Genomic DNA, 25,350 nt, shown 5'->3' with positions numbered 1-25,350 from the left:
CTGGGGCTGGGGCAGGGGCGGGGCAGGGGCAGGGCAGGGCTGGCGTGATTTAAGACTCCAGGTCATTCTGAGGCAGAAGTGTGAGAACCACTGACCCCTAAGTCCATTCAGTGGCCACTTGACACCCCAGCACATCACTGCAAAGGCTTCAGCCTCAAGGGCACCAAGACTTTGAAGACATCTTTGATCCTACAAGTGTTATTAGATCACCTTCCTCTTCCTAACATCCAGCTCCTTCAGAGGAACCCCGAGGCCCAGCCCCCTTCCTTTTCCTTCTGATTGTCTCCTTCCTTGAGAATTGCCTTTTCCAAAGGGAACTTCTCTGGAGGCAGCACTAGGACTTTTGAGCAGCAGCTCTTCAGTGCAGACTGAGAGGGAATGCAGTGAAAACCCAAACAGAAACCCCAGGCTCCCATCTGGGTCATCCGGAGAGTGGGACAGCTGTCAGCATGAGGAAATGCTGTGTCCTCTGACACCTGCCACTGTCTGCAGGAAAGGTCCAGACGAGAAGCAAAGGCAGATGGTGGGTGTGCTGGTGGAATCAGAACCAAGCCTTCAAATGCAGCTGCCACCCTGGCCCTCCTCAGACAGGGTTCTGAATGCGCAGAGTGGGGCCATTTCCAAATGGTCATCTGAGCCCACACCCTTTACTCTCCTCCCTACAAGATGCTTCCTGAATAGACCAAAGAAATATAAAAATGGGTACTATTGATCAGTATTAGAGAACAGGGATTATTCAGAAACTTGGAGAAATTTCCAGGAAATACAGTGGAATCTCGGTTCTTGAACTTAATTTGCTCCAGAAGGCTGTTCCAGAAGGCTGTTGGAAAACTGAAACATTTTTCCCCCATTAGAAATAATGTAAATTGAATTAATCTGTTCTAGACCCCCAAATGATTCCGTTTTAACCTTTCTTATGTACAGTACATGTCTGATGTACTGTTTAATCTATAAACACTTTAAAAACAAAGGACATAAAATGTAAATAAAAGTTTAACAAAAGGGAAACTAAATGTACAATAAAAAATGAAAATTTAATAATAAGCAGCAAAAGCAAAATAAAACCACAAAAATATTCACAGCATAACATCCTGAGATGTTAACAGTGGTAAACTGGCTCATACTAGCGTTTTCTCTATCGCTGGAGAGATGTGACTGATCACAGATATCAGCATTGAGAAGGGAATTGAGATGGGAGACGTTCAAGAACCAAGGTTTGACTATAGTGCACTCAGACCCGAGTGAGAGGGTTGCCTAACTGGTTATGCCACATGTGTGAAGGTGGAGCCAGTAAGGCAAGGTGATGTCCTTGGCCCCACCACAGAGATGTGGTGGAAACCCAGAGACGCAGACAACATCAGCTCTGTTGCTGGGCTCCTTTCTCCTTATTTCAAGTGAAAGCTGACTTCCCTCTCTGTCAATGACAGTTGAGACAAACTTCCAAATGGAACCTTAGACCTCCGGATGCTGCTCTTTTTACATAAATGAAGGAACAGCTTGTCCATTTGTAATTCAAATAAGGCAAATGGAAGCCCCGTGACTGGATTTCAGCACCAGGCCACAACTGCTGCTCGGGGAAGAGATGAGTCAGAAGCTGGCTCTGTTTGTTGAAATGAAAACAAGGTACTGGTTTCAGGGTCCCAGTGGTAGACATCTTCTCTCTTCCCCACCTTGCTCCCTTTGGTGAGTGAGCAGTGGCAGTTCTGGGAACCAGCACCATTTGGATACCTGGACTATCACTTTTAAGAGAACAGTTAATATTTAATATTGTTTGGGTATCACATTAGACACAGAATAAAGGACATTAGAAATGTTGTCCTTTGATGTCCTAAATGTTGTACTCTTGATGTCCTAAAATTTTTGTGTCACAGCAACTAAAAGAATCAAAAAGTCTGATCTAGAGATGGGGAGATCCTCAAATGTGACTTTAAGACAGGACTGTGACTGCCTCTCCAACATCCGTCTCACTACAGAATGCTTGAAAATGGAAGTATTACAACGATAATGCAGTGATTACAGAAGTTTAGTATTTCCTAAGCATCGTGATAACTCTAGAAGTCACTCCAACACAGGACCCATGGAAGAATCCAAAAAGTATTAAAGGCTGATTGCTATTTCCAGCCAACGCATTCCTGGAGACAATGGATCTTCAAGGCCTTCACAAAATGTATCTGAGACACTCAAACATCAAGTCTACTCAAATAGGCTTCCCAGGCAGCTTTTCTGTATATCTCAGCTGCTTCCAGACGATTAGCTGATGCTATTATGCCCCGGCCTACAATGATGATATCAGAGCCTCGTTTGCCAATAACTTCTTGTGGGCTATTGTACTGCTGGCCAAGATTATCACCTATGAAAACACAAAAGTTACTACTTAACACAATACAAAACATCAGAAAACCTGTCACATGACTTCTCTGGAAAAGTATCAAAACAGCTTTAAATAAAACCATGCTCTTGCTTTCCATGCTCCTTTTATACAGCAAGTGAGTAAATATAGGTGTTTCAGGTGTTACATTCAAGTGTTTTATCCATTTTGAGTTAACTTCTGTGTAAGGTGTAAGATAGTAATCTCATCTCATTCCTTTGCATGGCTGTAGTCTTCCCAACCACATTTTGTGGAAGAAACTAGCTTTCCTCTGTTGTACATTCTAGGTTCCTCTGCTGTAAATTAATTGACCAGATTACATGTGGGTTTACTTCTGAACTCTCTATTCTGTTCCATCCATCTCTATGTCTGTTTCTATGCCAGTACCATACTGTTTTGATTACTGTGGCTTTGTATTATAGGGTGAAATCAGGAAGTGGGATGCCTTCGGCTTTGTTGCTCTTTCTCAGCATTGCTTTGGCTATTCAGGGCCTTTTGTAGTTCCACACAAATTTTAGGTTTGTTCTATTTTTATGAAAAATGCCATTGGAATTTTGATAGGGACTGCACTGGTTCTGCAGAATGCTTTGGGTAGTGTGGACATTTTAATAACATTATCTTCAAATCCATTAGCACAGAAAATATTTTCATACATTTGTCTTCTTGGATTTCTTTCATCAGTGTCTTGTAGTTTTTAGTGTACAAGTCTTTCACCTACTTTGTTAAATTTATTGCTAGGTATTTTATTACTTTTGATGCAACTGTAGATGAGATTGTTTTCTTACTTTCTCTTTCTGATAGTTTGTTATTAGTGTATAGAAATGCAACAAATTTTTGTAGATTGACCTTGTATCTGGCAAATTTACTGAATTAGTTTATTAATTACAAGTTTTTTGTGTGGAGTCTTTAGGATTTTCTATGCGTAATATCATGTCATCTGCAAACAGTGACAATTTTATTTCTTCCTATACAATTTGGATGCCTGTTCTTGACTAGTGTGTCTATTTAGGACTTCCAATACTATGCTGAATAAAAGTGGTGAGAGTGGGCGTCCTTGTCATGTTCCTAATCTTAGGAAAAAGCTTTCAGCTTTTCACCACTGAGTATGAGGTTGGCAGTATGGCCTTTATCATGTTGAGGTACTTCCCCTCTACTCACTTTGTTGAGTTTTTTATCATGAATAGACGCTGAATTTTGTCAACTTTTTTCTGCATCTGTTGGCATAATCATATGATATTTATCCTTCATTTCGTTAATGCAGTGTATCACACTGATTGATTTGTAGAATTAAAATGTCCTTGCATTTCTAGAATAAATCTCGCTTGGTCATGGTATATGATCATTTTAATGTATTTTTAAATTCAGTATGCTAATATTTTGTTGAGGATTTTTTGCAACTATGTTCATCAGAATATTGAACCGTACTTTTCTTTCCTCATGGTTTCCTTGTCTGGTTTTGGTATCAGGCCTGGTAAAATGAATTTGAAAACATTCCATCTTTTGCTATTTTTTGGAAGAGTATGAGGAGGATTGGTATTAATCCTTCTTTGAACATTAGAATTTACTGGTAAAGCTGTCTGGTGGATTTTTATTTGTTGAGAGTTTTCTGATTAGTGACTCAATCTCCTTAAAAGTAATCAGTGTATTCAGATTTTCTATTTCTTCATGAGTCAGTCTTGGCTGGTTGTATGTTTCTAAGAATGTACTCATTTCTTACAGGTTGTGAAATCTGTTGGCATAACAGTCTCTTATAATCCTTTGTAGTTCTGTGGAATCAGCTGGAACACTTCCTCTTTCATTTCTGAGATTGAGTCCTCTCTCTTTTTTTCTTGGTGAGTCTAGCTCACCACTGGCCTCCAGAGCCTGGCTATCTGGAGGTGTCCTCTATGCAGCATCCACAAATATCAGGGCTCCTGACTACTAGCAAGCTGTAGCGCAGCAGAGGGAGAGCACAAATACGGTTTTCACCAGCTTAAGTTCCCTGAGAATAGTTCTGTATGCCCCAGGTTTGTGCCAAATCTGAAGCTAGCCCCTCAGGCAGAAACTCCAGCACAAGTAAAAAGGCCTCTTTTCACAAAAAGACTAGGGGCATTTTTCAGTATGCTATCTGTGCAGTGCCCCGGGGATGGTGATATTCTAAGAATTATCTCTCTAATTGTTAAGAGTCCAGTAGGACCCAGGAATGCAAGCCCCACCTGAACCACTAGAGCCAGGTGATCAAGGGGTGCCCCCCCCCGGCAGTTGCAAAACACTGGGGGACTAGACATATGTAAGAGCTCCCCTCCAGGAGATAATAGAGCTCTGGAGTACAGGAGAGGCAAAGCACAAAGAACGCACCTGCCATTTGAGGCCTCTGGATAGGATAACAAATAAGTCCTTAGATGTGTGTTTAATTAGAGGCCTTCCCCTCAGGTTGCAACTATGATAATCAGCTAATAGGCCTCTTGCACAGAAAGACTAAGTTCAGGCTCTGTTGCCTCCTGCTGTGTACTGTAATGGCAGCTGTTTAAGAACTTTTTCTCTGTTGGTTACAGTCCTGTGGGACCCATAAGCTCTGCAGGCCACACAGAGGTGTCCCTCAGTGGCAGCTGCAAAATTTGAGGCACCAGACAAGGGTATAAGCTTCTTTCCAGGGAAAAATAGTGATTTGGCGTGAGGGAGGGTGCGAAGACTATGTCCACCAGCCTCAGTTCCCTGAGAGTACTTCCACAGACCACTGCATGTCTGTCAAATTAGGTCTGCTCCTCAGGTTCAAGCTCCTGGACAATAAATAGGCCTCTTTTACAGTAAGTCTGAAGCTGTTATTTCAGCATTCTACCTGTGCAGTGCCCTGGGGAATGGTTGCTTACTAAGAATTACCTCTCCAATAGTTATAGTCCTGTTAGAACCCAGGAACACAAGTTCACCTAACCTCCAGAGCCAAGTAATCAAGGGGTGTCCCCTGAGCAGCAGCTGCAAAAATCAGGGCACCAGACACATGTAAAAGCTCCCTTCCAGGAGATACTGGTGCTCCGGATGCAGCAGAGGGAGTGTGGAAATTGTGCCTGCTGGGCATAGCAAAGCAGAAGGGGAATGTAAAGATGGTGCCCTGGCAGGTAACTCAGTTGGTTAGAGCATTATCCCGATATGCTAAGGTTGTGGGTTTGATCCCTGGCCAGGGCACACACAAGAAACAACCAATGAATGCACAAATAAAAAGAGTAACATATCAATGTTTCTCTCTCTAAAAATCAATAAATAAAAAGATGGTGCCCATTGGAAAAAGGTTTTTTTGTGTTTTTTTTTTAAAAGGCCTAGTATTTAAAAAAAGAGAGAGATGGTTCCCACTAGCTACAGCAAGGCAGAGGGAGACCGTGAAGATGGTGCCCACCAGTCTCTGTCCCTGGAGAGTGTTCTGGCAAGCTCTTAAATGTGTGTCAAGTCAGATGTCTTCCCATAAGACTGACACTTTTATTAGCAAATGAGTCTCTTCTACTTAATGTCTTGGTACCATCAGCTCCCTAAGCTGTGCCCCGGGGGAAGGTGAGTCTGAGAGAGTAATCCCTTTAAGAGTCATTTCTCAGATCACTAGCCTTGTGGGTTTCATGGACACAAGTCCGTGTTCAAAGCTAGATGTTTTGGGGGCTCATCTCTCAGTTGTAGTCTTAAAAGCTGGGGTGTGTGATGTGCAACTCAAACCCGTCACTCCTCAGGGAGCAGCTCTGGGCTTGGAGTGTGGGCTGCCGTGGCAGGGGCGGGGTTTACGGCAGGGCTGCGCTCCAGCCTCTCCTACTAACCTAGAGCTGTTTTCTGACCTGCTGGGTGCTTAGCCCTCACTCAGCAGCCTGTAGTTTCTGTTCTGCCCCAGAGGAAACTATTCCACGTGTAGCTGCAGACCCGGTATAGTCCATGGGAGGAGCTAACTTCCCACATTACCATCTTGAACCAGAAACCTACTTTTTCCTTCTTTTTAAATTCTGTTATTCTAGGAGCCTTCTGTTAAATGGCGTATTACCTCTCATATACAGATGCTTTCAATATCCCCCAAAGCCTGCATCCTAACTGTACAATCTAATCAAAGTACTGTGGGTCCTATGATGAACATTAGCAGCTGACAAGCACAGAGTGCTTACTCCATGTCAAGAGACTTTGTTAAGTGTTTTAAACACACCATCTCACTTAAGGCTCTGAACACCATTTGAGATTAACACTATTATCCCCATTTTACAAGATCAAGAAAATGAGACAGAAGTAAAGTGACATGTCCAAAGATACATGGTTACTAAATAGAAAGCCCAGAAATCCAAACTGACTCATAAAATGTTTAGCATAAATGTGGAGTTTTAAAAAAAGTCAAAAGTTCAGTACTGAGGTAACTATTACAAAGCCCTAGATAGGTGAGTCATTCTGCTGAGGCCTACTCTATATTGTGCAGAATCTGTAATGGGAAACTTGGGAATTGGAGACCTCCAATATTCTGTAACCTTGGGGGTACATCTATCATTAATTTATTTGAGTTCTCATTAATTTTCTTTCTGATTAACTTTCTGTAATGTTTTTTGTTTACAGTACTTAATTAAACCCCCAAAAGGCACTACCCTCCCCTTTTTTAAAGTGTGGTTAAATTATTTACGTAAAATAATTAGCTCCTTCAAGGTTAATGAGTATCTACTAGTTCTAGTATTTCAGGGTTTAAAAAGAAAACCAAGGTTTACCACACTCATACCCATACCCTCAGTCATTATGTTCCCTTTGCTTTCATCCCAGTTACAGAAAATACTAGCTCTTTCATCTGTTCCTAAAAAGCATAGTGTCCATTCCTTCAACATTTGCATAAGCATTTACAGAATATTTATGTAGCAAGGGGTACTGTGCTGAAGGATAAGCAATCTTCAGAAAGAGCACTCATCCTTGAGGAGTTTCTAGCCTAGAAGACTATTCCAGAAATACTCTACATGTACAAAAATGTATACAAGGATGTTCACTGTTGGTAAACAGTTCAAATGCATCAACGGGGGAATGGTTACACATATTATGGCCCAATCCTAACTAGGAAACACTGTGCAGCTGGTAAAAGGTAACTCTAGATGTGGAAATGTAAGAAAGCTGCACAGACAGAAAACACTCTCCAAACTTTCTGTGCATATGTGAACACACGCAAAGCCAAAGGCCTATAAGGACACGTCATACCAGTAGTGATTACCTTTGGAGGGAGAAGCAGGCCTGGGAAAAGAATAGTATGGAGGAGAGATGAGCGTGAGTTACATCAGAACGGATAGTACAATTCTCTGAATATTTTTAAAGGTGCCTTTTGAACTTTTCAATGTAAAAACAGAACATCAGAGTGTCAACTTGGCAGCCTGACCTGAGGGGTAATAAGCAGAAATGTTTTCATTTTAAATAGTTCTGCTGAGAACACTACTGTTCATAGTTTTGATCTCCAACTTCTTAAGCCTAATCCATAAAGAAGGAAAGAGATGGGAAGTAGGGTAGAATGAACTCCCATACCTGTGATAAGCCAATCCAGGAAAAATAAAAATTTTCCAGGTCAAGATTTCTTCCACATTCAAATTGAAGCAGCTTTACTGAGTCCCATAGGATAAATATGTTTATTTTTATAACCTAGATTACTACTGATTAGAGACTATCAGTGAAAAAATCTGAACTGTTTTTCAGCCACATCAACTGTATTTCTCAGACTGCTGAAAGTGTTACATGTTCAAACACGCTTGGGAGACATGACAAACCATGTATCTCCACACTGGAGTCACAATAATTAGCACATCAAAGGCTCTGCAAAATCCTCTAACAAAGAAACAAGATCTTGATTTTGTTTAGCCTAGCACATTGTTCCTGGAGCACAGAACACCTTTTTTGGCAGCATATTAAGAACATCATTTGGGAAACACAGTTGAAATATCTGGTACATTTTAATGAGAAATAGCTTTCTAAATAGTCATCCTAAAATTGCACTGCAAGATATTTTGCATACTGAGGTCAGTATCACCAGGCCAAAGGGCCCATTAATTACTGTTCTAGACGAACAAGCTTTCTCTTCAACAACTTTGTAACAACACACAAAATTTCATCTTGCCCTTGCTGACTTGGATAAAGAAGCATTTTGGAAGAACCATGCCCAATGAATAGACTTACCTCCTGCTTCTAACTGAACTCCTGGAGTCAAGTGAAGAAATTCTGGTTTCATGCTTACTCGGGAGCCAGAAATAAAGCCAATCACAAATTCAGAATGCTCCTCAGCCATTCTAACCTAAATGGAATGTAATAGGACAGATTATAACAAAGCAGTTAACCATGCCCTGGCCAGTTCTGCTCAGTGGTTAGAGCATCAGCCCACAGACTGAAGGGTCCTGGGTTCAATTCTGGCCAAGGGCACATACCTCAGTTGCAGGCTCGATCCCTGGCCCCGGTCAGGGCATGTGTGGGAGGCAGCCAATTGATATGTCTCTCTCTCACATCTCTTTCTCTTTCTCTCTCTCTCTTCCCCCCTCCCTCCCTTCCATTCTCTCTGAAAAGCAATAGAAAAAATATCCTCAGGTGAGGATTAAAAAAAAAAGCAAGCAGTTAACCACACAGAATAATAGTTCTACAAGTAACGTAAAAAACTGGCTCTATTAACTAGTAAGCAACTTTGCTACTTTATAGATGTCTTTTCTCATTTCATATTAAATTCTAAATCTAAAACACATAATCTTAGATATGAATCTACATACTTGCTCCATTAACCCAGTCTCTCCCCTTCTCCCAATTAACCATACCCTAAAAACACTGAAAATCCTATACTATGCATGTCTAGAATCTAGATGCTGCATAATTACTTATTTGTAATAATGCTTGGGGACCCACCTACTTCCAAAAAGGATATGAGGAAAGTACTCTAAATGGTATAAAACCACACTGAAGACTTACTGCCTATCTACACAGGGTACTCCACATTCAAGGAGAGCCACCATATAAAAAACAGCTATATTGTCAAGAGCTAAAGAAATCTCAAGTCTACCACTTTCCCTCTTCTTTAACCTTTGCTAATAATTGGCCTCCACAATTTCTATATCATTACCCATTCATAGAAGTTTCTCTAGAACATCTGACCCCCTAATTTGGCTCTTCCCTGAGACTTACAATGTTCTGTTCTTGCCACCAGTACTACTACCTACAAGAAAGTGATGTCTTGTCCTTGAGCCAGATCCAGACTTCCAGAATGATTCATGGACCCTCTGTTATGGGAGTTGGGAAATCACAGACATTTATGGACACTTGAGGGGTTGAGTTAAAACCTGGGGCTAGGGCCATGTGAGTTTTTCATAGTTCCATCGACAATATTTAAAATAATATAAAAAAATAAATTCCCATATAAAAATTAAATTGTCATTAAAGTAAAAATTTCTGTTACTTTAAAAGTAATAGTCTTTGCCCGGTCAGGCGTGGCTCAGCGGATGAGCATCAACCTAGGATCCAGGAGATTGAGGCTCAATTCCCGGTCAAGGCACATGCCCGGGTGGCGGGCTCGATCCCCAGCAGGGGGCGAGTAGGAGGCAGCTGATCTATGACTTTCATCATTGATGTTTCTATCTCTCTCCTCCCTTCCTCTCTCTGAAATCAATAGATACATTTAAAATAATAATAATAATAATCTTTAAAATATCTGTAAAGGTGATCTATCCAACTATGAAACTTTTTAACTAGGTAATTATCCTCTCATTTTATTCTGGCATGGAGGGGTGAGTGCTGGGTATTAATGTATACAGTGTTATAAGAACTTTCAATAATGAGGGAGTTACTGGAGGAAACAATGTGTCTGGACTCTAGTTTAAAGAGCTTTCCCATATAATGCCAATCAATATCAAAGACTAAATATAAATAAATAAAAATCCACTGCATATGGCCAACTGTCCTGAGAATGCATCTATGGGACAAAGCTCTTCATTTTCAACTCATGGTTAGACGAAAAAACACAAAACTATCTTAAAGGTCAGGTAAGCATACAGGTAGATGTTTATCTGACCAAGTATCTGTGTTTCAACAGATCTCTTAAGTGTCCACTACAAGATATAAAATGCTCTTAACTATCAGGGAACTCCAGCCAGTTAGTATTAATATACTGTCATACTAACAACTGATTTATTTTTTTTAAGCAGAGTTTCATAGACCCCAAATTAAGGTATTTTCTTCCTCTGGAACACGGAGTGTACAGCCCAGTCCCTCTGTCACTTACTGCTGCTTTAGTGTAGTCCCCAGTGGCCAAGGAGCCAGCGGAGCTCATTTCTGCAATGAGCAGGCACCCTCGGTGCAGAGACAGGCCGACTTCCTGCAGGCCTTTCACAACTCCCGAGCCTGGCACCACATGGGCATTTACTATATCTGCCCAGGAAGCTATTTTAAAGACACCACCTAAAAAGAAGGGGGGTAAAAAGGCATTTATCAAATTTCACACAAAAACCTTTAACTTTTTGCCTAACTATGTGCAGTATGAAATAATCTCCTGGGACGATGTTAATGAAATAGTGAAATGCTTCAAGAATTTTAGTGTTTCAGTGGACTCATGTATGGTTGTGTGAAAAATTTATCTGTCCACCTAGTAGCTGGTTGAGAGATCACAATGAGAAAAGTCTTGTAAGTTCTGTGCTTAGTTTACAAGCAACACAGAGACTGTTTTTCCTTGCAAGCTGAAGTGGTGACCACCAATAAAACTTATGCAATTAGAAATGGACCCTAGTGAAGAGAGTGTTTATGGAGGTCTAAGACATTGACATTTGGAAATTCCTCCGAAAATGACAAATTTTCATTCTGCAGGGATCTTTACTATTTCTGAAATCTTTTACTTGTTCCTAAGATCTCTTTCACTCTTCAGATTTCAACAGGCAACTGTATTCATTTTAAAAGCTGCCAGCAATAACCCTAATTGATTCCTGAAAAGACTATATGTAAACCTATAGAAAGTAGAAAGTTTGTATAACTTTTACATCAGTCAACAAACAAAACAGGACATCTTAGGCATATAAGAAAAACCACTTATAGACAAATCTATCCTAAAGAATAGCTTAAGAATATGCATGCATTACTTTAAAAAATTACCTCAAAAGATGACTATGTTAATAACATGATAAAATATAAGATTAAGTGGGGGGAAAAAACATCAAATATGTACAATATGGCAGAAATTTGCATAGAATAGGTAGAGAATTAAGCCAGTTTTTTCAACCAACATGCTCTACTCTGAGTTCCTATTTAACATAAAAATTTTAAAAAGACTGTGTATATCAACAGATCTTTTTCAGCTAAAAATAATCTTACAACTTTATACTACTTTTTCATTGTTTCCTGTATCTGCAATTTTCATTCTTCAAATATCAGAACTCACTGTGTTCTGCCAGGGACAACCTCTGTCATTTTTGCCTGCCTAGAACCTATGTTGCCATTTTCTGGCATCAGCACGCCAATTTTCTTTAGGGGAATTACCCTTGACCAGGTTTCAGTTTAAGAAGTTTACACACAGTTACCAGGGGTGTATTACCCAAGTGTTAGCTATACCGTTAGCTATTCTATACCTAAATACACCCAGTGACTGAACTGGGGTGGGCGTGAGGGGTGTGCCTGCCTGAGGAAGGAGGAAGAAAGCAAGCAGAGCTGAGAGAAGAGAAAGTAAGTTCAAAAGACATCGCTTGAGCTCCTGGATCCAACCATGCTTGACAGCCCATTCTATGACTGGTATTTCAGTGATGTGACCCAATACATTTCCTGTTTGCTTCAGCCAGTTTAAGCTGGATTTCTGATTCTTGCAGATTCCTGGATAATACTTACCTTCATATTGCTTTTTTACTGTGTTTCCTATATCTGCAAATTTCCGGTCTTCAAATATTAAGAATTCATGGTGTTTTGCCAGAGTTGTTAACTTCTTCATCACATCCAGAGTAAAATCATTCAAAATATCTACATGAGTCTTGAGCATGCAGATGCTGGGTCCTAAAGCATCTGCTAGCTGCAACAGCTCCCTGGACTCGGAAATGTCAGCAGACAGACACAGATTGGTCTCCTTCTTTTGCATAAGCCTGAGAAGCTTCGATGCAACTGGGTGGATCCTGGGCAGCTCTGCACGTGCACCAAAACTGAGTTCTTTGGGTGCTTTCTTTACAGATGGGAGAGAACCATTACGATCATCTGCTGTAAAAACATTCTCCTGAATAAATCTCTTCACTCTCTCGACCATCTCAGTATCAATTTTTTTCTGTTGCTCAAGAATCTCCAGCACTTTGGACAATGTACACACCGAGTGGAGGCAAATCCCATGTGCCTGCAGCTTATCCTTGCCTCCTTGCTCTCTGTCCAGCAGCACTATGACATCAGTGACTTTCAAGCCCTCCTTCTGAAGAACCTCAACAGTTTCTAAAACACTAGATCCACTGGTAATGACATCTTCAATGATCAAACAGTTTTCTCCTGGATTAATAGCCCCTTCTACAAGACGCTTAGTACCTGGACAAGAAAGAATATTGATTCCAAATAAATATTTCATTCAATTCAAGATGTATCTTACAAAATAAATCCGGCATGTATTTATGAAGAGGTAGATGATCTATATTTTATTTTCTGATAATCTACTTTGGAGCTATTTTATTCTGATGAATCTTCAATATGCCATAATTACTTTTTTATTCAGTGTCTCTGTATCCCAAAATGTCATTTACAGATACAGAATGTTTACAGTAAAACTAGCAAATTATTTTGCAATGTAAATAAAAACCACTTAAGATGTTTATGATCAAAGTTTAAAATATAGAGCTTCTTAAACAAGATCACCTAGATCAAGGGAAGTAATGAAACAAAGTATAATATTTCTCAATGAAATCATTCCTTTTTCCATCAACAAATGAGTTCATTAATCAAGATCAGCCAGAAAAATTGGCCTTTGCATATACAGATTCAGGAGGGAAAATACTCATTAACCATTTAGACCAATCATTACAACTTTACAAATTATACAATGCATGTGACTAAATACACTTTCCCATTCCAACTCCAGGATAGACTATTTTCAGATAATCTACAAAATGTAAATAACTCAGGCTGTAGACTTTACAAACTTATTTTCATATTTCCCATTACCAAATCTGTCTTATTTTGAAACAGAAACAGAATTGGTGAACATTTTGCCCACTTTTTGAGCTTTACTACAGGTACCATCTTTGCCCTTTCCGATGCCTTTTCTCTTAACTTCTTTCCTCCCCCCTGAAGAATTGGTAAATTTAACTGAGCCATCTTGGACTAGAACACAAGACTGTGAATATTTATAGGCATATCTAAAAATTAATGATCTTATTCTAAGGAATATTTTTGAAGACATGTAATAAGGAAATACAAATAGTAGTTTCCTTATGGGCAGAGATTCATCTAGAGCAGGGGTGGGGAACATCCAACCCAAAATCATTTTGTCTGGCCCTGCCAAGGCAACCACAGGCGGGACTTAAAATAAGTATAGGAACTTTTCTCACAGTTAATTTTTAAGTTGATAATTCTGTATGGTCTGCAAATGATGTTATAAATATCCAAATGGCCCTTGGCAGGAAAAGGCTTCCCTACCCCAGATATAAACACTGTGCCTTCAAGCAGCAAATATTTTTACTATTTTTTAAGTAGACAATTTTCAAACTAATAAAACAAGACAAAATAGTTTACTAACACCCACTTCACCACTTAACAATTCATGATCAATCTAGTTTCAGCTATATTCCCATTCCCTCCCTTCCCCCATAGTTTTTGGAAGCAACGCTGAGAAACCATGATTTCATCATAAAAAATTTTTAGAAAGGTAAGGATTCTTTTCAAAAAAAATATAACAGAAATACTATCACATCAACTCAAAGCAAAACAAACAAAAACACTGCTTCCTTAATATCAAATATGAAGTCAATTCCAATATTTTTAGAATGATTTGGTTTTAAAGCAAGCCCACACGTTTAAAACATCTACCCGATAACCTATTGCCATGGACCCATGAAAAAAATATCTTCATTAAAAATTTCATGTGGCATTTATATTGCTTTGAGTAATTTTATTTAGGCATTTTTCGTCAGGCAATTTAAATATAAAGATACTGGGAAGGTGCTCTTAAAATATCCTGCTGATGAGAGAAGGGTTGGTAAAAATGCCAAGTGTCATAGATGTAGTCCAAAAAAAGCACTGTTTTTCCTTGCCATTTCACCCCAAGACTCTAAAGGTAAAGACGATGAGTTACAGCAAAAGTTAACAAATCCCACAAGCCCCAACAACTTAAAGGACCTATGAAGAACATTCAAGGTGATTGGTAAAGCAGCAGTGCCTAGAACAAAAAATTCTAGCAGTATGAGGTGACCTATCAACTTAATCCTTATACTACTTGAACTTTACCGTAATCCTTTGTTTCTTTTCTTCTAATGAGCATTGGAATTTGGTTAGTTGAACAGATAACTGTAGCCAATGGCAAAGCTGTGTAAGGTACTCCACAGACTGTGTCAAAATTGATCCCTGCATTTTGAGCAGTTTGGAATAAAAGTTCTGCAACCTGTAAAAAAAATGAACACATAAACTATTATTATTCTATTTTAAATCATGTATAAATAAGGTAACATAACCTTAAAGACAGTCATAGAAGCTAGTAGGAAACAGTCTCAAACCTGATTAGAAAACTACAAATGCCTTTTGGTTAAATCACCCTCTGCACAAACCCATTTACAAATATAAAAACACAACAATGAATCTACTCATCTAAACTCAGGGTCTCCTCTGACAGAGGACAATATAGGATGTGTAAGGGAAGGCTATGATGCTGGCCCCAAAGACTAAAGATGACCCCCCCCCAGGATTCCCAGTTTCCCTTGGTAATCCATTATGCTTTCAGTATCTAAACTTTTCTATCCCCTACTAGTTATATTTTCTTCCTGGAAAAAAAACACACACTTCAGTTATGAAGTTTCACAAGAGAAATTAAGAAAACAATCCCAATTATAATTGTATCAAAAAAAATAAAATACCTAGGAACAAATTTAACCAAGGAGGTAAAAAACCTGTATACTGAAAACTGTAAGATAATGATGAAAGAAAATGAAAACACAAAAAATGGAAAGATATCCCATGCTCATGGACTGGAAGAACTAATATTGTTAGAATGTCCGTACTATCAAAACAACATACATATTCAATACAATCTCTATCAAAATTCCAATGGCAAGGGCAAAGTCAACATGGTAGAGTAGGGGCGCAGGCTGGGTAGCTCAGTTGGTTAGAGCATCGTCCCAATACACCAAAGATGCAGGTTCGATTTCCAGTCAGGGCACATACAAGAAACAACTAATGAACGCATGAATAAGTTGAACAACAAATCAACATTTGTCTGCCTCTCTCCCCACCCCCTTCCCCTCTCTCTCTAAAAATCAATAAAATAAAATAAAAGATGGCAGAGTAGGCAAACCCTGAACTCATTATCTCCCATGAACATATCAAAATTACAACTGAATTATAGAACAACCATCACTGAGAATCACCTAAAGACTAGCTGAACAGAATTCCTAAAACTAAGGACATAAAGAAGCAGCCACAGTGGGACAGGTAGGAAGGATGGAGATGCAGACTGGGCAGTTCCCACACTACAGTGTAGGGATTATTTAAAAGGGAATAGCTAGGCTATGGAGGTCCCCTCTGAGGAGTGAGTGGTCCAAGCCTCAAACCTGACACCCCAGTCTGGGGAACCTGAGCCAGAAGAGTGCCCATAACATACAGCTTTGAGAACCAGGGGGGAGTATGCCCCAGAGAGGCCAAGGGTTATGGGAGGCTGAGGGCTGCTCTTAAAGGGCTCGAGGACAAACAAACTTGCTGCAAGCTCCAGTACAGAGGCAGCAGCTTGAGAAGGGCCTGGGTCATATGGGCAGAAGGAATTCAATTCACTAACTTTAGGATGCGTGCTGGAGGAGCATAGATTGGGAGAACCCTCTCAGGGGATGGAAGTGCTGGCAAGCACCATTGTTCCTTTGTTCAGCTCTCCTCACTCCCAGCTGGCCTGACATAGGCCAGTACAAAGTATGTCCCTTTTCATTAACCTGGCTAACATCCCTTCCCTGGCATCTTCCTGAGATGCTACTCCACTTAACCTACCCAGCTAGCTGAAGCCTCTTCCAAAGCACCCTCCCTAGGTCACAAACTGCAGACTCTCCCAAAGGTCACAAACCCCACAAGGAGCAAGCAGCCTCAGCTTGCATTGTAGCTCCTGCCAAGTGGCCCCAAGCCTGGCACAAGTGATGGCTAGTCTTGGCTTGCAATATGGTTCCAACTAAGCTGCCCCACGCCTGGCACAAGTGGCAGCCAGCCTTGGCTAGCGTCTTAGCCTCTCCCAAGTTCCTCCAAGCCCAGCGGAAAAAAAAATGCTGAAATATACAAGTACCAGAGCCCCTCCCAAAGCAGCTTCACAACTGACACACCTGATAGGTGAGCTTGCCTGGCACCAGAGCAGTGCTAAAACAACTTCCCCTCCCAAGCTGTCGTCAAAGCAGTCTCTCACAGCCAGTTAGCCTGAGGGTCAACCCCACCCTCAGACATGCTAGCACCAATCAAGGCTCAACTACAACAGGAAGACACACACAAGCCACAAAGGGAACACCTGCCTCAGGTGACCAGGGGGAACTGTGCACGGACCCCACAGGACACCTTCTATATAAAGCAGCTCTTTCAACACCAAGAGATGTAGTGGGATCTACCTAATACATATACAAACAAACCCAAAGAGTCAGCCAAACTGAAGAGACAAAGAAACATGTCCCAGAGTAACAACAAACAAAACTACATCAAAAGAACTAAAGGAAATGGAGACAGGCAATCTAATAGATAAACAGTTCAAAATATTGGTAATAAAGATGCTCAATGAACTCAGGAGAATAGAGGAACTCAGTGAGATTTCAACAAAGAGATCTAGATTATAAAAAAGAACTAATCAGAAATGAAGAATATAATAACTGAAATGAAAAATTCATTAGAGGAACTCAACAACAGATTAAATGAAGTAGAAGATCGAATCAGTGATGTGGAAGACAAGGTAGCAAAAAACACCCAGTTGAAACAGCAAAAACAATAAAGAATTTTTAAAAATGAGGATAGTTTAAGGGACCTCTGGGACAACATCAAGAGTATCAACATTTGTATCACAGGGGTCCCAGAAGATAAAAGAGAGAGAGAAAGGGACAAAAACCTATTGGAAGAAATAATGGCTGAAAACATCTCTAACCTGGCAAAGTGAAACAGACATATTAGTCCAGGAAGTACAGAATCCCAAACAAGATGAACATCAAGACACATCATAATTAAAATGACAAAAGTTAAAGACAGTGAGAGAATCTCAAAAGTACCAAGAGAAAAGCAGATAATTACATACATGGGAGTTCTCATAAGACTATAAACTGATTTCTCAACAGAAACATTGACGGTTAAAATGGACTGGCATGAAATATTCAAAGTGACAAAAGCAAAGACATACAAACAAGATTACTCTACCCAGCAAGGCAATCATCTAGAATCAAAGAGATAAAGATTTGCAGAGACAAGAAAAAGCTAAAGGACTTCATCACCATCAAACCAATATTACCAGAAATGTTAAAGGGACTTCTTTAAATAGAAAAGATCAAAAATGTTAATAGGAAAATATAAGAAAAATTCTCACTGACAAAGGCAAACACTTAGTAAAAGCAGTGGATGAGCCAATGATAAAGCTAGTAAGAAAGTTAAACAGCAAATGTAGGAAGATCATTACAACAAATTAAGGGATACAAACAAAAACACAGAGAGAAGTAAAAAATAATGACAAAAGCACAAACAGGTGTGGGGATATAGAAATTGTAGTGGTTTTAGAATGTGTATGAACTTAAGCAACCATCAACTTACAACAGGCTGCTATAAACATAGCTTGCTATATACGAAGCATATGGTAACCACAAACCAAAGTCTACAAGATTTATACAAGAAACAAAGAGAAAGGAATAAAAAACCAAAACACTACATAAAGTCATCAACATAGAAGAGAGCAAAAGAATAAGAAAGGGACAGAGAATTATAAAAACAATCAGTAAACAATTAATAAAATGTCAATAACTACATACCTGTCAATAATTACTTTAAATGTAAATAGACTAAATTCTCCAATCAAAAGACATAGGTTGCTAAGTGGATAATAAAAACAAAACCCATACTTATGCTACCCATAAGAGACCCATTTCAGATCAAAAGCCACACCAGCTGAAAGTAAAGGGATGAAAAAAGGTATTTCATGCAAATAAAGACAAACAAACAAAAATAGGTGCGGGAGCAATACTCATCAAACAAAACAGATATTAAAACAAAGGCTGGAACAAGAGACAAAGAATGGCATTTCATAGTGATAAATGGTTCAATCCAGAAAAAGGATATAACCTTCATAAACATCTCTGCACCTAACATAGGAGACCTAAATATAGAAAGCAAATATTACAGACATAAAGGGATATCAACAGTAACAGTCATAGTAGGGGCTTTTAACACCCCATTGACATCAATGAATAGATCTTCCAGACAGAAAATCAACAAGGAGACAGTGGTCTTATATGGCACATTAGACCACGTGGACTTAATATTTTTAGGACATTTCACCCAAAAGCAACAGAACATGAATTCAAGTGCACATGGAACATTATCCAGGATAGACCACGTTAGGCCACAAAACAAGTTTCATGTGTTCTCCTATCACAAAGGTATGAAACTATAGATCATTTACAAAAAGAAAACTGAAAAACACACAAATATGTGGTGGCTAACCAACATGCTACTAAACAATGAATGGGTTAACAATGAGATCAAGGAAGAAATCAAAAGACACCATGAAACAAATGAAAATGAAAATACAATGACCCTAAATCTGAGGGACACAGCCAAAGCAATTATAAAAGAGAATTTTATAACAATACAGGCCTACCTGAAAAAGCAAACAAAAAAAATCTCAAATAAACACTCTAACCTTATACCTAAAAAAACTGAAAAAAGAATAAAGCCCCAAGTGAGTAGAAGAAAGGAAACAGTAAAGAGCAGAGCAGAAATAAACAAAATAGACTGAAAAAACAACAGAAAAGATGAATGAAAAAATATTGAATCTTTAGCCAGACTTATCAGAGGGGCCCAAATAAATAAAATCATAAGTGAAAGGGAAGTGACAACTGACATCACAGAAATACAAAGAACTTAAAATAAGGAAATATTATGAACAATCGTATGCCAACATAATGGACAACCTGGAAGAAATGAATAAGTTCCAAAAAACATACAATTTTCCAAAACTGAATCAGGAAGAAACATAAAATTTGAATACACTGCTACCTACTAATGAAATTAAATGAGTAATTAAGAATACTCCCAACAAACAAAAGCCCTGGACCAGATGTCTTCACTGGCAAATTTTTACCAAACTTTCAAAGAATTAATGCCTACCCTTCTCAAACTATTCCAAAAAAATTGAAGAGGAGGGATGGCTCCCAAACTCAATTTACGAGACAAGCATTACCCCATACCAAAACCAGACAAAGACACTACAAAAAATTTAAATTATTGGCCAGTATCCCTGATGAACTTAGATGCAAAAATCCTCAACAAAATATTAGCAAACCGCATTCAGCAATACAATACAATGGTCATACACCATGATCAAGTGAGATTTATTCCCAGGGTGGAAGCCTGGTTCAACATCCACATATCAGCTAACATGATACACCACATAAATAAAATGAAGGAGAAAAATCATATGATCATGCCCTGGTCAGTGTGGCTCAGTGGTTGGAGCACTGGCCCTCGGACCAAAGGGTCTCAGGTTCAATTCCAGGTCAAGGGCACATGCCTGGGTTTCAGGTTCCATCCCTAGCCCCAGGCAGGAAGTGTGCAGGAGGCAACCAATTGATGTGTCTCTCTTACATCAGCGTTTCTTTCCCCCTCCCCCCGCCTTCCCACTCTCTAAAAATCAATGGGAAAATTACCCTTGGGTGAGGATTAACAAAAATAAAAATAAAAAATCATATGATCCTATCAACAGATACAGAAAAGCATTTGACAAAAATCCAACATTCATTTATGATAAAAACTTTCAGCTAAGTGGTTACTGGAGAACATACCTCCACATAATAAAGGCCATATATGACAAAACCACAGCTACCATCTCACTCAAAGGTGAAGAGCTATAAGCTTTCTCTCTCAGATCTGGAACAAGACAAAGATGTCTACTTTCACCACTTTGACAGAGTATTGGAAGTCCTAGTCTTAGCAGTTAAGAGAGAAAAAGAAATAAAAGGCATCCAAATTGAAAATGAAGAAATAAAACTGTCACTGTCTGCAGATAACATGATACTATATATAGAGAAAAAAGATTCCACCAAGAAACAATTAAAACTAATAAATGAATTCAGTCAACTTGCAGGATACAAAATTAATATTCAGAAATCGGTTATGTTTTTACATATTAACAACGAATTATCAGTGAAGAAATTAGGAAAACAATTCCTGGCCGGGTAGATCAGCTGGGTTGTAACATTGACCTGATGCACCAAGGTTGCAGGTTTGATCTCCAGTCAGGGCACATAAAAGAAGCAACAAATGAATGCATAAATAAGTGGAACAACAAATCTCTCTCTCTTTCTCTCTCCCTCTTCCCCCTCTATCTGAAATCAATACAAAAATTTTAAATTAAAAAAAAAAAGAAAATAATTCCATTTACATTGGCATTAAAAAGAACAAAATGCCTAGGAATAAATTTAATGGAGGTAAAAAAACACTACTTTGAAAACTGTAAGAAACTACTGAAAGAAAATAAAGACAAATAAATGGAAGGATATACTACTTTGTTCATGGATTGGAAAAATTAACACCATTAAAATGTCCATATTACGAATACCAACCTATATATTCGATGAAATCCCTATCAAAATACCAACAGCACTGTTCACAGAACTTGAACAAATAAACCACAAAAGACCCCAAATAACCAAAGCAATAAAGAGAAAGAACAAAGTTGGAAGTATCAGGCCACCTGATACCAAATTATACAAGGATACAGTAATCAAAACGGCCTGGTACTGGCATGAAAAGGCACAAAGAACAGAGAGCTCAGAAATAAACCTGGGCTTATATGGTCAATTAATTTATAACAAAGGAGGTAAGAATATATAATGGGATGAGGACAGCTCTTTGATAAACACCACTGAGAAAACTGAACATATACATGCAAAAGAATGAAAATGGATCACTTTCTTTTTTTTTTTAATCCTCACCCAATGATATTTTTCCCGTTGCTTTTCAGAGAGAGAGAGGGAGAAACATCGATGTGAGAGAGACACATCGACAGGCTGCCTCCCGCACCCACTTCAAGCTTGCAACCAAGGTATGTGTCCTTGGCTGGAATCAAACCCAGGACCTTTCAGTCCCAGAGCCAACGCTCTAACCACTGAACCAAACCAGCTAGGGCTGGATCACTTTCTTAAACCATATACAAGAATAAACTCAAAATGGATTAAAGACTTCAATGTAAGACCTGAAACCATAAATCTCCTAAAAGGAAAACAGGCAATAAACTCTTTGACATCACTCTTAGTAATATTTTTGGGGGGATGTCTCAGTAGGCAAGGGAAATGAAAAAAATAAATAAATAAAAGGCACTACATCAAACTGAAAAGTTTTTACACAGTGAATGAAACCATCAACAAAAAGAAAACCTACAGAATGCGAGAAGATATTCACCAATGATACATCCAATAAGGGGTTAATATTCTAACTATATAAGAAACTTATACAACTCAACACTGAAAAAAACAAACTGATTATAAAATGTGGGCAAAGGACCTAAACAGACATTTCTCCAAAAGGACATACAAATGGCCAATAGACACATGAAAAGATGCTCAACATCACTAATCATCAGGAAGTGCAAATTAAAACCACAATAAGATATCACCTCACACCTGTCAGAATGGCTATCAATAAATCAACAAACAAGTGTTGGCGAGGATGTGGAGAAAAGGGAATCCTTGTGCAGTTGGTGGGAATGCAGATTGTTGCAGCCACTATGGAAAACAGTATGGAGGTTCCTAAAAAAAAATAATTAAAAATAGAACTACTATTTGACCCAGCAATTCCACTTCTGGGTGTTTATCTGAAGAAATCAAAAATGCCAATTCAAAAAGATCTTATGCACCCTTATGTTCATTGAAGGACTATTTACAATAGCCGTGATATAGAGGCAACCTAGACATCCATCAACAGACAAATGAATAAAGATATGTCAGACAGAGAAAGACAAGTACCATATGATCTCACTTATATGTGGAGTCGAAAACGAACGGAGGGAGGCAGGAAGGGAGGGAGACCAAGTTCACAGATACAGAGAACAGATCGGTGCAGATTGGTGGTTTCCAGAGGTGGGGCTGGGGGTAGGGAGGGGTGAATGAAATGGGTGAAGGTACAAACTTGCAATTATAAAATAAATGTCATGGGGATGTACATAGAGCATGGTTGACTACAGTTAATAATACTGGACTGCATGTTTGAAAGTTGCTAAGAGAGTAGATCGTAAAAGTTACCACCAGAAAAAATATTCTTTAAGTATGTATGGTGATGTATATTAACTGGACATAGTGCAGTGATCATTTTGCAATATATACAATTATCAAATCATTATGTTGTACACCTGAAATTAATATATGTCAATTATACATTAAAAAAAATCAATGGAAGAATACAAAAATGTTAAAAAATGAAAAGTTTCATAATACAGAACCTATTGTGAGATGCTATTTTATAATATCCTTTCCACGTAAGTCATCATATATTAATGCCAGAATGCATACTCCCACTCAACATCACCTTATTTAAAAAAATGAAAAGCAAACAACTCAGAGTTGTTTAGTGATCAGAAGTCTTCAAAATATTTTACTCAAGTATTTCTAAAGATATGAAAAAAATCTATGAATATTTTTAAGTGGCAAGAGATGTAATTTCTAGAGTACTGAAAACATTAACATATTATCCTAGAACTGTTACATCACTTTTAGGTGAATACAATGGTATCCAAATGCTATAGTGATGTGATACTCAACATCTCCATTAAAAAAAAAAGATCATGCTAGACTATGATAATTGGAAAAATTTACATTTTTGGGGAACTCATATTTTCATTTCACTATTTCCAAAGAATTTTATTCTAATGCATTATAAATTTAGGTCTGAATAACTTTTACTGATCATTCTATACTAGTTTTTCACAACAAAAACATGTAAATTGAAATTTAAAATTATAAACTAAAAAAAATTTCCTCTGTCTCTAAGTGTTAAAAATTCTTTTGTATTGAGTTATCATTTACAATTGTTATGAACATAAATTAAAACATAATTTTCAATTTTTGATAGAAGCACAAAAACTGATTATTTCAGAAATGCATTTCTGAGTGAGATGAACAGTACCTTTCTTCCTTGCATTAGTTTATATATCTACTGTGGTCCAATATTACTTATTACTAGGAAGTGAAGAATTTAGTGTAAATTCTACTGCTTTTTTTGGGTGGAAATATCGAGAAACCCTATTCATATAGAGATGAAAGAAGTTCTGTTATACCCAGGTCTCTCAACGTTTTTAACTTCTTTCAAATTAACTACCAAAAATCACACCCACACCAAGATCTAGTATCAAAAAATAATTCTTAGTCACCTATCAAATGATGACTTGTTAAAAATACACCAGTTTTTCATTAGAAGATTCCCCCTCATCATTCACTTTGTCAGCACTGATGAGATGCACCACAGCAAGGTTCTGGGTAGTGAGAATAGTCCAACCCATTTCAACTAGTGCTTCAATCTTTTTCATAATAACTACACAAAGGGTGAACATAAAAGCCCTTAGTGATAGGGGAAACCTCTATGTCTTCTAGACAGAACTTCCGTGATGATGGCAATGTTCTATATCTGCACTGTCCAATATGATAGCCACTAGCAACATGTGGCTATTTAAATTTAAAAATTCATAATGCTCAATATTCACATGTGGCTAGCAGCAACTCTATTGACCAGCACATTTAGAACCTTCTACTCAGAGTGTGGTCTGCAGCTTTGGCTGGCAGCCGCTGGAAGTGCATAACCTCAGGCTCCACCTCATATCTACTCAATCATATTATACCGTCTAACAAAATCCCCAGGTGATTCATATATACTCAAAGCACTATGCTAGTGCCCTCTAATTTGTGGCAAGTATTTCCTTATGTTGACACGAAACAAAACCTCCCTCCATGAAATGTCCACCCTCAGGCCTTAATTCCTGCTCCCGGTCAAACAGTTGCAAAATCCAGCAACACCCCTTCCAAGTATTTGAGCAGCTACGAAATTCTCCCCCACCCACGTTTTTCTCTCTTCTCCACATCTAACTTTCTCGAGGTTAAATACAACTCCTTCAACCACTTCTGTATGAGACAGGGTCCCAAACTGGAGCCCCGACTCTCGGAAAGCACGTGTCAAAGTCGGTGGGTGAAAGAGCTGGCTGCTCTCTTGGTCCCCAAGAAACTAGCACGTGTCAAAGTCGGTGGGTGAAAGAGCTGGCTGCTCTCTTGGTCCCCAAGAAACTAACAGTTCCTGGCCTCCGGGCTTCTCGAACTGACTCCACAACCCGGCAGTAGGGTCAACCCTCCTGCTCGGCTCTTTCGGTCCCACTCGCAGCCCAACTCCTGTCACCCTCCTCCATCTCCTGGTCCCATTTCCGCGACCCAGCCCAGTTCTTCCCTTTCCCGGGCTGACACCTGACTCAGAAGACGTGGCCGAGACACGATGCCCCGCAGATCTACGTAGATGGGGGAAGAGAGCCCGCTCTTCAGCACGAAGTTCCCAAACTTGAAAGCCTGAACGTCGTAGAGACCCGCTACCAACGACCCCAAAGCTGCCTCGGCGGTCGCCATGGTGCGTTGGTCCACGTTCGCGCC

The 25,350-nt window shown here is 39.0% G+C and overlaps 1 protein-coding gene across 1 annotated transcript; it reads right to left on the bottom strand.

The window, feature by feature from the left end:
- Positions 1-1,015: 1,015 nt before the first annotated feature.
- On the bottom strand, positions 1,016-25,350 carry UMPS (uridine monophosphate synthetase). The gene is made up of 6 exons (XM_016199948.2): positions 25,171-25,350; positions 14,750-14,903; positions 12,167-12,838; positions 10,581-10,756; positions 8,501-8,615; positions 1,016-2,350 (listed from the first exon to the last, which is right to left on the bottom strand). Exons 1-6 carry the CDS (start codon positions 25,324-25,326, stop codon positions 2,181-2,183), a joined length of 1,443 nt encoding a protein of 480 aa, XP_016055434.2. The 5' UTR covers positions 25,327-25,350; the 3' UTR covers positions 1,016-2,180.

This window comes from Miniopterus natalensis, chromosome 6 (genome assembly GCF_054644295.1).
Source record: "Miniopterus natalensis isolate mMinNat1 chromosome 6, mMinNat1.hap1, whole genome shotgun sequence".
In the NCBI taxonomy this organism is placed as follows: Eukaryota; Metazoa; Chordata; class Mammalia; order Chiroptera; family Miniopteridae; genus Miniopterus; species Miniopterus natalensis.
The sequence above is the reverse complement of the archived record's forward strand: the minus strand, read 5'-3'. Positions and strand labels throughout refer to the sequence as shown.

Excerpts from the sequence above, each read along its gene's own strand:
- UMPS (XM_016199948.2), bottom strand. The coding sequence starts at position 25,326 with ATGGCGACCGCCGAGGCAGCTTTGGGGTCGTTGGTAGCGGGTCTCTAC. Across the intron at positions 14,904-25,170 it reads GGCCACGTCTTCTGAGTCAG|GTTGCAGAACTTTTATTCCA; the intron begins GTGTCAGCCCGG and ends TTTTTTTTACAG. Across the intron at positions 10,757-12,166 it reads AGTAAAAAAGCAATATGAAG|GTGGTGTCTTTAAAATAGCT; the intron begins GTAAGTATTATC and ends CCTTCTTTTTAG.